Consider the following 18307-nt stretch of genomic DNA (forward strand, 5'->3'; position numbering starts at 1 on the left):
AAAAAAAAAAAAAAAAAAAAAAAAAAAAAAAGCTGGGCGTGGTGGCGCATGCCTGTAGTCCCAGCCACTCGGGAGACCGAGGCAGAAGAATCGCTTGAACCTGGGAGGCGGAGGTTGCAGTGAACTGAGATCATGCTACTGCATTCCAGCCTGGCGACAGAGTGAGACTCCGTCTCAAAAAATTAAAAATATATAATAATGATACTTTATTGAGGAAGGACAGACAGAAAGAAAAAAGAGAGGGAAGGAAAAAGGCATCATCCAACTCTTTCTTCCTCAAATACGTATGATCACACCGCTAATCTGAGAAATCATGTGCAAAGAGAATGGCAGAGGGGAGTATTAAGGAGCTAAACCTCGGAGAGTGAGTGATTCGGATCACGAGTAAGTGTTGTGCTGAGGCATGGAAAGTCTGCTCTGGAAAAGACACTGGCACCAGCAACCCTGGATTGCTGTAGAAAAGTGTTCTATTTTCTGGATATAAAATTATTTACTGTATCAGAAGACACATATGCAGATTTAAAAATTGAGCATTACCCAGCAGTTTTATGCCCTTTACCCTAAAGGCTGGTGACTAAGTGGTTGCAGCAGTCCAGGCAGTGGGAGAAGAGCTAGCAAAGCCACCAGCCTGCTCCAGAAGAAATGACTCAGTTACTGGCATCTTAAGGGCCAAGCATGTGGGATCTTGCTAATGGCACCCTGCTCTGCTCACAGTTTCTGCTCCACGGTTCAGCCAGAGGTCTGTCTAGGTTGTCCAGTGCCAACTGGAGCACTGGACTAAACGTTGAGATTTCTGAGTTAACAGGTAACTTTCATGTCCTATACACCTATTCATGGTAATGAAATTTATTTTGTAATGCGTGACTTGCAAAACATTAAATTCAAGGAATTATCATTGCTTTTGGAGGAAAAGACCATCTTTACAATTTATGGGCCCTCAGCATGGTGAAGTTCTTTAGCACAACAACTTAACAGTAAGAATACAGTTGACTAGCATCTAGTATTTTGAATTTTCTGACATGTCTTAGGACATGTGTCTCTTTCTGTATAGCCTTGAGAAGTTTTAACAAGTGTTACTCAGAAAATCTAGACTTGGCCTTGCCTTTCCTCCATACGTGGCACCACAGTCTTCCTCTCTCCATTCTTCTATCTTTCTATAGCCTTTTTTATCAGTAGGTTTACAATAACAAAACTATCTGTTTTGCCATGGGCAGATTCCTGTGGAAACTGAATCAAGGCTGTTGAAAACACAGCCTGATGAAGCCTTATTTCTTTTTTCGTATGTACACTTCCTGGTATTCCTGATGTTTATGTTGATTTTTTACTGTCATGAATAAATATTTATTTTCGTGGCTAATAAATATGCATATGTATATATGTGTATGTATCTATATAAAAATTAATATATATAAATAAATTCAAAAGGAGAGCTAAATTTTTTGAGATTATTAACTCCAGATTAAGAATCATGCTATAAAAAAAAATTCTAGCAAATCCTGGTTTGTGATACATGTTTTATAAACAGCCCTAGTATATCCACAAAGTTTCTAAGTGAGAAAAAGAAACCTTACCCTTAGTTGCGACTTTTCACCAAATATGTAAAGGGCTGCTTGCCGTTTCAAGAGCTGGTTTTGTAGGTAGGTGCTGTTACTGAAGGAGGCCGAATGGTCCTTGCCTGCCAGCCGGGCGCCAACATCAATGAAGGATGTTGGAGAGCTGATCAAGCGAGTGCTAGAGCGAAGACTTGCCCACACACCTTCACAAAAGCCAAAGTCATGGAGTGAGATAATCTAATGTGGGAATACCACTGACTAAGGAAAAAGGTGCATGCTCTGAAGCTACAATTTTAGAGGTCATAGCAAGTTGATTAATCTAAAAATCATAAGTCATATGGTCATTTGCTACTTCTGTAACATAAGCATTATCCAATACAGCATTTCAAAATCACACAGTCTTAGCCTCAGAACGACCTACCAAACCCCCCAAATCAATCTTATTTTATATTTTGATGTAAATTCAGGATTTAAAAGTAAATACTAAGATCATAAGTAGAAACAGTACATTGACACTGAAAACAAAACAAGCTGGCAGGAGGTACTAGTAAAGTCTAACAAGGCAAATGCTGAGTTAATTTCTCAGGACTTCATGAAAAAAGTAAGGAACATTCTTCTGCTTATTTGGCCAATTTCACATGACATTTAAAGATATAAAATAGAAACTTCATAAGTCTACTAAAATCTGAAGCTGGATTTGGAATTAATATTTGTATATCATGCCAAAATGATGTAATTCTAAACAAGATTATATTATAGTTTTTTTTTCAGTATCCATGAAGAATGAGAAATTATAAATTTAGTAATGGGCACAGTGCCTCATGCCTGTAACACTAGCACTTTGGAAGGCCAAAGTGGGCAGATCGCTTGAGCCCAGGAGTTTGAAACCAGCCTGTGCAACATGGTGAAACCCCGTCTCTACCAAAACAAAACAAAACAAAACAAAAAACAAACACCTATAGTCCCAGTTACTTGGGAGGCTGAGATGCGAGGATCGCTTGACCCCCGGAGGTGGAGGTTACAGTGAGCCGAGACAGCGCCACTACACTACAGACTGGGCAACAGAATGAGACACTGTCTCTAAAATAAAATAAAATAAAATAAAATAAATGAATAAAATGTACAGTCAGCAGCAGATACCTTTATTTTATTTTTTTTTGAGACAGAGTTTCGCTCTTGTTGCCTAGGCTGGAGTGCAATGGCATGATCTCAGCACATTGCAACCTCCACCTCCTGGGTTCAAGTGATTCTCCTGCCTCAGCCTCCTGAGTAGCTGGGATTATAGGCATGCACCACCATGCCCGGCTAATTTCGTATTTTTAGTAGAGACAGGGTTTCTTTATGTTGGTCAGGCTGGTCTCGAACTCCCAACCTCAGGTGATCTGCCCGCCTCATGCCTCCCAAAGTGCTGGGATTACAGGCGTGAGCCACCGCACCCAGCCAGAAGCACATGTCTTCTAAGGGAAAGGGCAAGCTAAAATGCTAGAAGAGTCTCAGTGAGATAAGTTGACCTTAGTTCTATTAATTAGAAAAATCAAGGATTTCTATATGCAAGTGAGACTATTAAATATCAAACATCCAGACACAAAGGCATATACTAATTCTCAAATTTGGCTAGCACTGTATCACCCTCAAATCAAGAGGCCCTCATAAATGCCTGTAGAACTGTGGTGTTTATCTCAGTGATGGGGTCACAGGGATATAGGACTTTCCTACTGCCTCCCTAAAGTGGGCTTTCTTCTTTAGATCTAGAAAGCCTGTTTGAGAAGCTTTAGTCTTTTCCCAGTATTAAATCGAAGTCATGTTTCTAGGTGACCAGAAGTCACCATGATAATGTCACCTCTGCTTCTCTTTCTATTTACAAGCATTTATGGGGTCAGGAGACCAGTTCCCAAGAAAAGTTTTTATTGCTCATTTAAGCTTCACATGCATGAATCTTTGAGACAGAGTTTCACTCTTGTTGCCCAGGCTGGAGCGTAATGGCATGATCTCAGCTCACCACAGCCTCCGCCTCCCGGGTTCAGGTGATTCTCCTGCCTCAGCCTCCCGAGTAGCTGGGATCACAGGCGTGCCCCACCACGCCCGGCTAATTTTTGTATTTTTAGTAGAGATGGGGTTTCACCATCTTGGTCAGGCTGGTCTCGAATTCCTGACCTCAGGTGATCGCCTGCCTCAGCCTCCCAAAGTGCTGGGATTACAGGCGTGAGCCACGGCACCCGGCTGCATGAATCTTTCTATGTAGTTTATGAGTTTTTCTTAGACATTATGGCAATTATTAATTTTTTTGTAAATGGAATCAGAGGAAATTCAGAATGTAGATGAGAATAAAGGATATAATTTTACAAATGCAAAAAAATTACTTGTAACATATGTAGTTTCACATGAAGATGGTTTAAAAGAGTGACATATCAGGACACATAATACAGTACCTTGATTATGGACTCTTCCCTTAGCTGAAGATTTGGGATTTGACTGAGTAAAACATTTATCTCTGTACCCATGCACTGGTAGGTAAGATTAAAGACAGAAAGAGAAATAAAATGTATATAGTAGCAAATGTGAGAGCAGATTGAGTAAGAGAAGAATAGGCTATTTAATTTTTAAAATTAACGGGAAAAATGTAAATATGATAAAAGTAGAAGATTTAGTTAACAAACAAAAAGCTGCAGTCACAAAAAAAAGATGCATTGAGTACCTGTTAAATGAAATTTCAGCACCTGTTTATAAATATTATAAGCACAATGAAATGGACAGCACACAGCAGAAGGTGCCACTAAAAAATTATACCAAATGGAATAAGCTTTTAAAGATTATCATTCAGTCAGAAACAAATTTATATAATAAAATTAAGGAATTTGGGGTGTGTATGTGTAAATGTTAGGAACACACTGGTCCTCATATTGAAGGAGACTAGCGAATGCTGCGTGTTGTACAACACGTTTGTTCTTTGAGCAAGGTCATCACACCAGGAAACAATGAAGCTCTAGCAACCATTTGGAATAACTAAGGGCATATTTTTGCAGTAGAGCATTAAGCATTGCCACGCTATCTTCCTTCTCTTTTCATTGGGAAATTACATTTATTTTCCATCAATACTTATGAGCAGCAAAAATTCATAACCCTGTGACAATACCCAATACCACTAATAATACAGCTTGTGATGACTGAAGTAATGACTTTTCTTAAAATCCCTACTTGCACCAAAATGATAGGCAGTATTAGAGATAATAGTTTTGTAATTTGAGTAATATATTTTTTCCGACAGAAAGAAAGGAGTTTATGATGATGGCACACCAAAAATTGTGAGCAGTTTTAGCACTTTCCAAGCAAACAAATTGCTCAAGTCAATTAGAGGAAATGATTTTATACTTATTCAGTCAGGATTGCAATCTTTAATAGTAGTATTAAGTTATATAATGCAAAATTGTGTAACATATGACATAACAAAAATCATTCGAAGTGAGTTTTCATTCCCACGTCACTCCTTTAGAAGCAGAAAATGAAGGGCACTGATGGCTCTGGTGGCCAAAGGAAGTCAGAAAGTAAGGGCTGCAGAGGTGCTGGCTGATGACAGATAGAGAATGTGACTGCAAGACAGAACAAAGGCTTGGGACGACATGGCCAAGGCACACTGTGTGGCCTCCTCTGTGTTGGCTGACTGCTCTCCTTTCTGCCAAAATTTTGAACTTTCCTATTGAAAATGGGACACTAAGATGATGATAGTGATGCTTGAGTAGTTCCTGATTCTGAGATACAGCTTCCTTACCACATCACACTTTCTTATGCTAGTCTTATTGCCTGGAATGATTTCTCCCATTTCCTTACCCGACACATTCCTACATAACCCTTAAGATCCAGGTACAATGTTAGTACCTCTTCAAGGCATTCCTGACTGCTCCCAAGCTGGGGAGCTCTATTTGAACTTTGATCACATTGCATCATGATTATCTGCATATTCTTTCACTCTACAAGATTGTGTGTGTGAAAGAAAAATAAAAACTCAGGACTCCAGTTCACTATGCCAAAAGGAAAAAATGTGGCTGAAAGCTGAGACATACAAGAAGCTGCTTTTCCTTTTGTTCCTAAACAAATAGCTACAGTTAAAAGGTTAAATTTATCCACAGATAGCTACTGGTATGTTCACTTTATCTTATAGACAAATACATAATTGACCATTCCCCTACCTGCTCCTTTTTTCTTGTAACATGTGGATTACTATACCCTCCCTCTTTCTCATTTAAGTATTAAAGCCCTCAAAACCATTGCTGGAGAAAGGCACAGACCTGTCTCCAGGGCGAGTCCTTAACCTTGGCAAAATAAACTTCTGAATTTATTGAGACCTGTCTCAGGTACTTTTTAGTTTACATGTGCTAGTGAGGGCAAGCACCCAATCATGTTTATTCTTGTATCCATGCTGAGAGCCTGAAATACAGGCACTCAAAGAATTTGTTGATTATTTACTTTGTGCAAACCAATACATTGTGAGCTGTTGTGATTCATTATTACATCTTCAACCCAATTATTTTCACTGAGAGTGAAAAGAGGGGTATTAAACAAAAAATAGTAAGGACTCCCCAAACAGGACTCATCAATGAAAACTGCAAAGTTTTGGCCAATTAGTAGAAAATCAGCAATGATAAAATGGCCAGTACTGATATGGGGCCAGCAGGGGGCTTTGAGAATTCTAATCCCATCTGGAAGTCATTTTAACCAAAGGAATTAGACTAGTGCATTGGTTGTTGGTGGTGAGGTCTACTTAGATTTCCTGAATGATTTCTAGATGTCCTGGGCACTTAACACCAGCAAAGGGTCTCAGGCAGTGTTTTTCCAAACTGCAGGATCCTCCTTAGTGGCTTGGGAAGTCACTCTAATAGGTCAAATCAGTATTTTTTTCAAAATTAAACATTAAAGTTGAAAATACTAATGAGCACTGCATGTGGTACAGATGAATATTGTTTCACAAAACTTTTGTTTTAGTGTATATATCATACATTTTGCATGTGCCTTAGTGTATATATTATACATTTTGCATGTGCCTTACTACCTGAATTGTGATATAAAATGAATGGGTAGGTATACATATAAATATAAAATACATTTCTTACTGTGAGTCATGATCAAACAAGTTTGAAAGTCACTGGCTAGACCTAGGGCATATGCCTTCTATCTCTTGCCTTAGATCAGTAAGGCTCAAAGCAATTTAAATGCAAATGTCAACTTTCTTCCCATTTCAGCAGAGTATTAGGCAATGGCAATGATAACAGTAACTATAATAATAATAATGACAACTAACATTTATTAAAATACTACTATGGGCTAGTTACTAAGTTAAATGTTTTACATATATTATTTCATTTATTCCTCATAACTACCTTAAAAATCTGTATTATTTATTACCTTAATTTTAAAGATGAAGACACTGAGAATTAAGAGGTTTCCTAAATTGTTTAATCATACAGTAAGTAGTGGGACTATGGTTTGAATTAGAATGTAACTAAACTCTTAATGTACTGTTTCCTGAGGAACCATGTGACCTTGGAACCAATCAGTAGGAACTGGCTAAGGGGACTGCTTCAGGGAAGATAAGACACAGTTCATTTTCCCCATAGGAATGCATTACTGTTCAAAGAACCAGTGTTTCCTAAGCACTGGTGTTATTTCCTCTACTCTGTTCTGATGAAAGGGGAAAAGGAAAAGAGATGCTAAGGTCACATGTGGTGCCTTATTTATCATTTTGATCTTATAACTGGCCCAGTGCATGAGACACAAGATATATTCAGTAAATATATCTGCACTGATACGATGCAATACTGAACTAATTCTAGTCCCAGTTGTACTGATACTTGCTGTGTGGCCTTGGCCAAGTCACTTAATCTCCCTGGGCCTCTTTAAATACCTATCCTGGAGTTTATTTCAAGGATAAAATGGAGAAAAACTTAAAATGTAAAGGATGAAGAATTAAAAAGCTGCCTCCAAGTGGCTACTTCTCAAATATACCCAGCTATTATATTTCGGTATTTGAGAGACAGTACTGATTTTCTCAAGGCATTTTTCTACTCAACAAAGAAATTTATCGAAGTTGTAAATATAGGAGCTTCCCCCATTGGGCTTAAATGTTATTTTAATTTTAAATGAAAAACAATGTGATCTATTCACTTCTTTCTTTTAAAGTGATTCTTGTGTAAAAAAGGATACATCCCTTGTATTAGGAACTCACCAACATGCATGCTGAATGCAAAGTGATCATCCTGACTGAAAAAGAGGTGAAGGTCAATTTTAACTCTGGCTCATCAGACCAGGAGAGACACACAGTGGAAACAAGAAAAGTAGGCCAGGCGCGGTGGCTCACGCCTGTAATCCCAGCACTTTGGGAGGCCGAGGTGGGCGGATCACGAGGTCAGGAGATCGAGACCACCCTGGCTAAAACGGTAAACCCCGACTCTACTAAAAATACAAAAAATTAGCCGGGCGTGGTGGCAGGCACCTGTAGTCCCAGCTACTCGGGAGGCTGAAGCAGGAGAATGGCGGGAACCCGGGAGGCGGAGCTTGCAGTGAGAGAGATCGCGCCACTGCTCTCCAGCCTGGGTGACAGAGCGAGACTCTGTCTCAAAAAAAAAAAAAAACACATAAGAAAAGTAGGAACTAGGACTGTATGAAAATGAAAATGAAAGGAATGAAAAAAATTGTGAAAATAGGGGAGCAAAAAGAAAAAGGCTAGGAAGAACTAGGGGTTAGGGTAAAAAAAAATAATAGAAGAAGAATTAGATGACAGGAGGCTCCTCCCACAGTGGTACCTAACTCTGGAAGAATGAAGAGACTCTGTACTTTGAGTTGATACAAGGAAATGAATTCCTTGCAGGGCATGGGCATGTCTAACCTAGTCTTGCCCTGCCAGTCTAAATGTGTGTCTGCCTGGCATGTTCACATAATAGAGAATCTTCTGAGATCCTTAACTTGCCTGCCCCAGTTCATTCTTCCTACTTTGAGAAGGAATGACATTATCAGAAGACACACAGAAACAGTTCTAGAGATCACAGAGAATGTTCAAGGTGTCAGGAAACAGCAGTATCTCTTTGTCCAGTTTATCACTGGGACTTTAGGAGGTTTTGGAGGCTTTGGGAGTGAAGAGTTAAGAGATGGAGTAAAAAAATGAGATTTGCGTTTCTGGATTTTAGCCTAAGATACCAGAATGACAGGCACCTGGTTAGGAGTACAAAACTGTCATAAGGAAACAAGCCAAATTCACAGTAATTTTCAGCAGAAAGTATTTGAGAAGGGTGTCAGAAATAATAATTACAGCCTCAGATATGCACATAGTGATCATAAGTTAAATAGGAGATTTTAATCTGAAAAGGTAAATACAGCCTTTTGGGTGCCTTTAGGATTAACAAAGAATGGAGTCATAAGAATATAACCACTACTGGGAATTCCCTTGTATAAAAGAAGCCAAGAGCTGGGGGCCAGTGTTAAAAAAGAATATAATGTAGTTGAAAAAGATTGTTAAGGCCAGGTGGGGTGGCTCACGCCTGTAATCCCCGCATTTTGGGAGGCCGAGGTGGGCGAATCACAATGTCAGGAGATCGAGATCATCCTGGCCAACATGGTGAAACCCCATCTCCACTAAAAATACAAAAATTAGTTGGGCATGGTGGCATGTGACTGAAATCCCAACTACTCGGAGCTGAGACAGGAGAATTGCTTGAACCAGGGTGTCTGAGGTCGCAGTGAGCCAAGATCAAGATTGCACCACTGCACTCTAGCCCGGTGACAGAGTGAGACTCCATCTCAAAGAAAAGAAAAGAAAAGATTGTTGAAAATCCGTGAATCTTCGGTACCAACATAAAAGTAGAGACAATTGTGTAGCACAATTTATATTATAGGCCACCTGGCCAAATACTGGAATTGATAACATGGTGATGTGTACAATGGCAAAATACAAGATCAGATTGTGGGTGGGAGGGCTTCAATTAACCAGACATCTGCTGAAAGCTGCATTCTCTAAAAGTTGAGTGGAAAAATTACTGACTTGCCTTGCTGACAATATAAACTTTCATATGGTAAATAAAGCAGTAAGGGGAAATGCAATCTCAAACCAAATTCTGACAAGAGTGCTTAGCAACTGAAATACCAGGACCCTAAGGAGAAAAATCACTGTACCATCTCAGTGAATTTGAATTTAGTTCAAATTCACTGAGAAAGAAATGATGAGAAGAACAAAGTTTGCATCTTAAACTTTAAAATAGTAGTACTCTAAAAATCCAGAAAAATGAAATATATGGCTGTAATGGGTTGAAATGTGTCCCCCTCCCAAAATTTATAGTAAGTCCTAACCCCCAGTGCTTCAGAATATATATAATTAGTTAAGATGAGGTCATAGTAGAGTAGAATGGGCCCCTAATTCAATATGACTGGTGTACTTATAAAAGGAGAAATTTGGAGCCAGACACAGAGGGCGAATGCCATGTGAAGAGGAGGGCAGAGATTTAGGTAATGCTTCCAAAGCCAAGCAATGCCAAAGATGGCCAGCAAACCTCCAGAAGCTAGGAGAAAGGCATGGAACAGATTCCTCCTCACAGCCCTCAGAAGGAACTAACCCCCTTGATACCCTGATCTTGGACTTCCAGCTTCCAGAACTGTGAGACAATAGTTGCTTAAGCCACCCAATTTGTAGCACTTTGTTATGGCAGCCCTAGGAAACTAATACAACGACTTCAAGGCCTGACACAGTAATTGGAAAGATGACTCAAGAAGGTTGAAAGCTCTTAGGAAATCTTGCAATGACAGAAAGTTCTGACGAGGCAGGAAAAGAAAGTATCCAAAAAACCAGTATGACCACTAGGAGATGTGTATGGTTTTCAAAAGGGAAAAAGTGAATTTTGTAAAGTAGAATCTTTATGTTGATTCTGAACCAAATTCCAGGAATGGATTATCAATGGACTATTTATAATTACTTTTAAAAAAAGCACTGATTCCTATAATAAGTCACAGCAAAGTAACTATAAAACCCTTGGTCGGGCCGGGCGCGGTGGCTCAAGCCTGTAATCCCAGCACTTTGGGAGGCCGAGACTTGCGCGGATCACAAGGTCAGAGATCGAACCATCCTGGCCTAACACCTGACCGTCTCCTACTAAAAAAATACAAAAAAACTAGCCGCGGCCCGAGGCATGGCGGGCGCCTTAGTCCCAGCCCTACGGGAGGTGCTGAGGCCCAGGAGAATGCGCGTGACCATAGGGAGGCGCCGAGCTTGCAGTGAGCTGAGATCCGGGGCACTGCACTCCAGCCCGGCGTGACAGAGCGAGACTCCGTCTCAAAAAAAAAAAAAAAGAAAAAAAAAAGAAAAAAAAAACCTCTTGGTGATGCAGTTAATTATTTGAAAGATTGGCAAGTAGTGGATTAAAATGACTGACAGAGATTTAGAAATATGGGCCTGGTGAGTTTTAGTGGGAAGACTCATAACCAGTATAGATGAACAGATTGATCTTTTTCTTCAGAGAGGTTTATGTTATTTTGCTGTAGGTCTTTGTCTTTAGCTCTGGCTTGTTCAACTTTTTTTTAAACAAAGAATCACATGAGAACAATCATCAAATGTATGGAAGACAAAAGGCTTGCAAAACAGCAAATGTACTGCTAGACAGAATCGGGGTCCAAAGGTCTAAAATACCAGTCCACATCCCAAAACATGAAATTTCCTAGTTATAATACTGCTAGTGGGTCCAAAAAGCAACCATCAAGGCCAGTATGTTTTTAAGAACAATAGCACATATGAAGCAGAAAGGGACTTCAAATGATATTAATCTCCACATGGGTTAACCTAGTGATGGAGCTGAATGCAGTTTCAGGCTGTGAGAACACCTAGAGTGCTGGGTTCAACTCTGTGGAGTGTTCAGAGTGATAAGGATGGTGAACGGACTACAACCATTTGAACTGGGGATATTCAGAGTTAACTAAAGGCAGGAAAAGGAAGTATCCAAAGGGCCAATATTGGGGATGTGTATGGTTTTCAAAAGGGAAAAAAGTGAATTTTTTAAAGAATGATTTTTGTAGAAAGCAAGCCTGACAAGAGTTTTTCCTGAAGGGTTTTAGGTGTGGGAGATTACACTTACTTTCTAACCTCAGAGGATTGAGCTAGGGCCAATAAGTCAAAGTGGTGGTCAATATGAGAAAGCAACACATAGAGTTGCTCCCAAATGTAAGGGATTATTTTGGGGGAAGAAATGAGTTTCCCATTACTGATGATGTTCAAGCAGAAACAAGATTACTTCCTTAGTGTGTACATACGTGTGTGTGTAATTTTTTTGAGATGGAATTTTGCTCTTGTTGTCCAGGCTGGAGTGATCTTGGCTCTTGTTTTGCTCTTGTTGCCCAGCAATGTTGCGATCTCGGCTCACTGCAACCTCTGCCTCCCTGGTTCAAGTGAGTCTCCTGCCTCAGCCTCCTCAGTAGCTGGGACTACAGGCATGCACCACCACGCCTGGCTAATTTTAGTATTTTTAGTAGAGACAGGGTTTCACCATGTTGGCCAGGCTGGTCTGGAATTCCTGACCTCAGGTGATCTGCTTGCCTCAGCCTCCCAAAGTGCTGGGATTATAGGCGTGAGCCACCGCGCCCGGCCTACTTAGTATCTTTTTAAGGCTGTTCATCATTATATGGGGATGAGAGGAAAAGTCTAAGATTCTGTGACTCCATTGTGAGACAGTGGGACTTCACAGTTGAGATATCTGGGGCCAGGTGCTTTCCCATGCCTGTAATCCCAGCACTTTGGGAAGCCCAGGTGGGAGGACTGCTTCAGGCCAGGAGTTCAAGGCCAGCCTGGGCAACACAGTAAGACTCTGTCCCAAAAAATATTTTAAAAATTGAGCTGGGAGTGGTGGCACACACCTGTAGTCTTAGTTCCTTGGGAGCTTGAGGCAGAAGGATTACTCAAGCCCAGGAGTTGGAGGCTGCAGTTAGTTAGCTATGATAGTTCTACTGCACTCCAGCCTGGGCAACAAAGTAAGACCCTGTCTTAAAAAAAAAAAAAAATTCTGGTCTGGAATTTCCTCTGCAGAGTGAAAGAATCTCACATAAACTTCCAGAGAACAAAGTGGATGACCTTATGGAGCTTAAAAGAACGAATACTTAGCCTTTCTCGATTTCCTCATGCCAGCAGCTACCTGGATATCACGATGTCTTATTCTCCAAAGCAGTATTTCAGAGGACAAGAGCAAAAAATAACAGGACTTGGAGTTCCTTGGATCGGGAATCACTTCTCCTTAACTATCTATACTTCTGTGATGGATTGGTCTTTCTGCCCTGCAAATCTGGAGTATCATGGAGTACTCCCAGGGCTGACTCGTCATTTAGACATGCTCCCCTTACCTCCTAATGCTCCCAAACTTATCAATATACATGACATCAGCAATTATTATACTTCTTGTCCCACGAGGCTAAGTTCATCTGTCATCATGCTAGTAATAAATTTGACCATTCATTCAGAAGAGGGTAATTAAGAACAATTTGAACCATAATTAGTTGATTTAAAATATCAACTATCTAGAAAAATGCTTTCTGCTTTTAAGCTTGCATCAGTGCTCAGTTATAAAATCAATCTTACTAACCTCCTCGAGCAAAGCTATTGGATGGGTTTACATCCAAATGTCCTGGCACTACCTGCTTAAGCACAGTGGACATTCTTGAAGTCCTCCTTTCAGTCCCTAAAGTCAGCCAAAAGAAAACAAAACCATGTTGTTTGGGTTAACATTACTCAAATGACAAAAAGTTATCTTCATGTGTAGCATGTTTAATTGCTGCCAAACATTGTACTTTTAAGTACCCAAAGCTTTATTAGAGATAACAAGGCAATGTTATTATTAATCAGAGATAACACACATATGCAAGATTATAGAGTTAGGTTTGGCAAGTGCAATCACAGAATTTAATGATAAATGGGGCAAGGCATGCATGGTGTTACTTTACAAGAAAAGCCACTTTCTGCTTATGTTGAGCTAATTCAAATAGCTGATTAAGCCAAAGAGACCAACTTCTCAAGTCACATGCTCCTGTGTCTAACACATTAGGGTTACCTCTACATGAACCCTTTGGGGTTCCATCACATGATAACTGAAACAGAATATTAGTACAAGTCTTAATGGCTTCATCCAAAACTCGTGAAAACAAACTGTACTGAAAATCATAAAGATTGCAGATATTTTGGGAATTTCAAACTTACAAATGATGATTTTAATAAACACACATTTAACAAACATGTTCCACTTACATATTCCATGTCATAATAATATTTTAAAGTCTATGAAAGATAAATATGGGAATAAAGGGTGACTTTATTTATATTCCCCACTTCCTCTCCAATTACTCTTTTGATAAGGAAAAAACTGAGCTGGGTGGCTCACACCTGTAATCCCAGTACTTTGGGAGGTTGAGGCGGGAAGACTGCTTGAGCCCAGGAGTTAGAGACCAGACTGGGCAACATAGTGAGACCCCACCTCTAAAAAATAAAACAAAGAAAAAACTGAATCTCTAAAGTTAGTTACTATTTACTAGACATTAATAGTAGTAGATTTTTAAGTAAAAGGAGTTAAACTTATAATCCTTCCGGGTAAAACTTTTAAGAAGTCTTGGTGAAGGAATAGTACAAATAACAAACAACAGTACAAATAACCCTGGGAACAGAACTGACCTTTCATTAGAAGCTGTCAAGAAGAAAAGGATTATCAAGTCTTACCTGGAGATAGAGCAAAGGCTGGTCTGACAGTAAGAGTGCTGTTGCCTCTGAGTTTCTGATGGACAGAAACAGCATTCAGTAAGGCTTGCAAGTATTTCTCTTGTTCTATGCTACTGGAAGATTCTAAAGAGGAGGTAGGAGCTATAAAAGGAAAATATATTGAATAAAATAAACTGTCTCTGTATTAACAAAACAAGTTATCTATCTATCTATCTATCTATGCTTATTTTTCTCTATATAGTCTACAAGTTACCACACCCAAATATAGAAACCAGCCCTACTTAGATTGCCAGTATATTAAATGGCTAATCCTCCATTGTAATGCTGGTTTTACCATACCTACTTCTTGATTGCCTCATTATCCTTCCAGAAAGAGCCCAGGTCTGGAAAACCAGCACAGGGCTATCCTTCCAAGCATAGATTGGGCTTGAAAGCACAGGGCATAGCTTCTCATTATCCAAGCAACTTAAAATGAAGATTTACAAACAACAACTCCTTGATGATATCCCCCAACCATCCTTACCAGGTTATTGTTTGGGAGTGGGTTCCTTTGACATGCCAGAATGGGTAGAGTTAAGAACTTTCCAACATCAGTAATTTTATTTCAATAATTTGCCACATAGTCCCACCAGGGGACATGAACCTATAAGGATTTATAGAGGGAAGAGTGGAAGAACATGGGGAGAAGACAGGAGCACCTACTGCCAATCCCTGGTCCGTCTAAACGAGGAGCAAAAAGTATACACAATTGTGAGAGCAATTCTGGGTTGATGGGCATATGAGCCTGGTTTGGGTGAAACAAAACAGAATCACTGAAATCGGCCCAGACATTTTAAAAGAGGAATAGGGGATGGACTCACTACAAGGACAACAGATACTCATAAATTCTCTTACAACCTGAATAGAAAATAAATAATTAGCATTATTATATTTTATCAACTTTAATATGTCATCAATTCTAAGATTCACTGTTATTTGATTGTCTAAGAATAAACATTGCTTATCAATAAAAAACACTGCCATTTAAATTATGACACTATTCTTTCTGATCACATCAACTGTAAGATGCATTGCAATTTCAAAGATATTAGTTGTCAGCAGGGTGCGATGGCTCACATCTGTAATCCCAGCACTTTGGGAGGCCGAGGCGGGCAGATCACCTGAGGTCAGGAGTTCGATACCAGCCTGACAAACATGGTGAAACCCTGTCTCTACTAAAAATATAAAAATTAGCCAGGCGTAGTGGTGGGCGCCTGTAATTCCAGCTACTTGGGAGGCTGAGGTGGGAGAATCGCTTTAACCTGGGAGGCGGAGGTTGCAGTGAGCCAAGATTGTGCCATCGCACTCTAGCTTTGGCGACAGAGCGAGACTCTGTCTCAAAACAAAAACAAAACAAACAACAAAACAAAACAAACAAAAAAAGATATTAGTTGTGAGTAAAGGTGTGACTTGAATATGAAATACAGTAAGTTTAAATTAAATTAAAAAAAATCAGCAACCAGTGGAATAAGTTTCAATTGTTTTCCAACTAAAAGCTTAGCGATTCACTTATCGGTGCTCCTAACATCATTCAGTCATTTTACATAACTTATATACGCTTGTGTTCTATTTTATTATTATTTTATTTCATTTTTTTGAGACAGGGTCTCATTCTTTCAGGCTGGAGTGCAGTGGTACAACTGTGGCTCACTATAGCCTTTACCTCATGGGCTCAAACGATTCTCCCACCTCGGCCTCTGGAATAGCTGGGACTCAGGTGCATGCCACTATGCCTGGCTAATTTTTGTACTTTTTTGTAGATATGGGGTTTTGCCATGTTGCCCAGGCTGGTCTTGAACTCCTGGGCGCAAGCAATCCTCCCACCTTGGCCTTCCAAGTAGCTGGGACTACAGGCATGAGCCATTACACCTGGCCCCTTCTTATGTTCTAATATACCCACCAGGTGGCTTGGGAGCACACAGTGTTTCACAGGAGAAACAGTAAAAAGTCAATTGCCTTCCATTACACCAATAGTGAGACTCCAAGGCAGGTGGAAGGCTGCCCTCAGTCAACCTAATGATCAAAACATTGGCTGACTTTCAAAAAGCACATGGTTGTACCTGATGAATCAGATTCTGAGTTTACTTCATTTCCAAAGGTGGAAGAATGCAGCCATCCCTAAATTGGATCTGATATCTTAGTGGCCCACTGTTTCATTTTTTTTGAGTATCTATTATGAGGCAGAAGCTATGAGAAAGGTCAGCAAAACACAGCTCCTGACTTCAAGACCTCAGACATGGTACTCACAAGTATCCTCAGAATACAGGGCAGCTGTACATATTATTTCGCTAGCTTCCTAAAAACCTCTTTGCTTGAAAGCCCCTGAAGCAGCATTTGCAGTCATTAGTTTGTGCGTATGACTTGTAAGTATGAGGATGGATATCTCATATCATATGGCACAGAATCTCATCTTGCCTCTGAAGTTGTTAAATGTATTTGGATGCTTCCCAGAAGAAAAAAGATTGGTATAACCTAGTTTCCATCTGTGGATACTCTGGTTTGCTGGAATGAAAATTGCCTAGGACCAAAGACTTTATTATATTAATTTCTATTAAAATCCAAGTACAGACCAGACATATTAAGATGTCAAATTCAATGTGGAGCCTCACACTACCTAGTATAGTTCTTGTTTAAGCTGTACATGTTGTATGTAGCAAAATGGAAAAGTTCGTGTGTGAGACAAGACTTGATGAAAAGGTTCCATTCCCAGATTTTACTTCCTTTATTTTTAGTAATACCCTTATGTGAACGGGTGGTAATTGTGTTATAGACAGATGCTTACCGGCCTGAGGGGAGTTTTGAGATTTGAAAAGACCAACGACTCCCTTCCCATGGAATCCTCCAGATCGGAGGAGCAGAGTACCACTTCTTGAGTTCTTCCAACACACAACAGGCAGGCGATTGTGTCGATAGCAGCGAGCTACTCTCGGTAAACTACTGTCCTGTACAGCTTGAGGTACAACTAAAAGGCCAGGATAGCTTCAGAGACATAGAAGGGAGAAAAGAATGATTGGGGGAAGGAGCAGAGGGGAAGAGAAGGGGAAAGAAATGAGAGAAGAGGGAGAGAGAGAATATAAGAAATTGAATATTAATATAATAGTAATTTTCTAAGATTCAGAAACATATTAGTTGAAGGGTAAGATATATTTCTTTTCTTTTTTAATTTAATTTTTTTTTTTGTAGAGACAGGGTCTCACTTTGTTGTCCAGGCTGGTCTCAAATTTTTGGGCTCAAGCAATCCTCCTTCCTCAGCCTCCCAAAGTGCTGGGATTATGGGCATGAGCCACTGTGCCTGGTCAACATATTTCAAATATGGAACTTAGTTTCAACTCCTGAATTCTTCAGGGATTGAGAAGAAAATCCCTAGATGGTGAAAATAGCTAACTCATCCACTGATCTGTAGTCTTTTTTGGAAAAAGCCCCTTTCACTGATATTGCAGACTTCTGCTGAATAAGTTTAGAAAATAAAAATATTATGTAGAATTCTTTAAAACGCCTCTGTTGAACTTGCCTTATACATTACTTTTCCACAACTTCAAATAAAGATTGTAAGATTACCGGATTAATGTCAACCTCATGAGAATGACAAGTCAAACTGTCAACAATTCACAGATCACTGAGATGACATCAGAGAATAGAGCATGCCAATATTAGACTGCCTGAGATGGTGAAAGGCTAAAAACCAAAACCAAATTATTTTTGGCATGAGAACAATATGTTCAAATGTCAAATGAGTTTAAATAGTTAATAACACTACATGTTGATACTTACTTCAAAATATTAGCTTATAAAGTTACAGGATATGATGCTGGGAAAATAACATTTAAGAATACATACAGATTAATAAACGCAAGAAGATAGGCAGGTTTCAGAGTCATTTCCTTTTTTAGTTTACTTAGAAATACTACACTAAACAGATTTTATATTTATAACCTCCTAACCACTAAGGCTATATCTTTTTATTGGTGATTTTTTTTTTTTTTTTTTTTTTTTT

The 18307-nt window shown here is 39.5% G+C and overlaps 1 protein-coding gene across 2 annotated transcripts in view; it reads right to left on the reverse strand.

The window, feature by feature from the left end:
• LOC108541781 (myotubularin-related protein 13) overlaps window positions 1-18307 on the reverse strand; it is a 117465-nt gene that overhangs the window by 38730 nt on the left and 60428 nt on the right. Inside the window, exons 11-14 of one of the 2 annotated variants that reach the window (XM_017891445.1) lie at window positions 17096-17292; window positions 14275-14415; window positions 13151-13246; window positions 1572-1756 (exon numbers count right to left, since the gene is read on the reverse strand). In XM_017891445.1, coding sequence (XP_017746934.1) covers window positions 1572-1756; window positions 13151-13246; window positions 14275-14415; window positions 17096-17292 — 619 coding nt within the window. The remainder of the gene's footprint in view (window positions 1-1571; window positions 1757-13150; window positions 13247-14274; window positions 14416-17095; window positions 17293-18307) is intronic. The other variant, XM_017891446.1, reaches the window with a different exon arrangement.

The sequence above is a fragment of the Rhinopithecus bieti genome, unplaced genomic scaffold (assembly GCF_001698545.2).
Source record: "Rhinopithecus bieti isolate Rb0 unplaced genomic scaffold, ASM169854v2 scaffold_20891, whole genome shotgun sequence".
NCBI classification, from domain to species: Eukaryota; Metazoa; Chordata; class Mammalia; order Primates; family Cercopithecidae; genus Rhinopithecus; species Rhinopithecus bieti.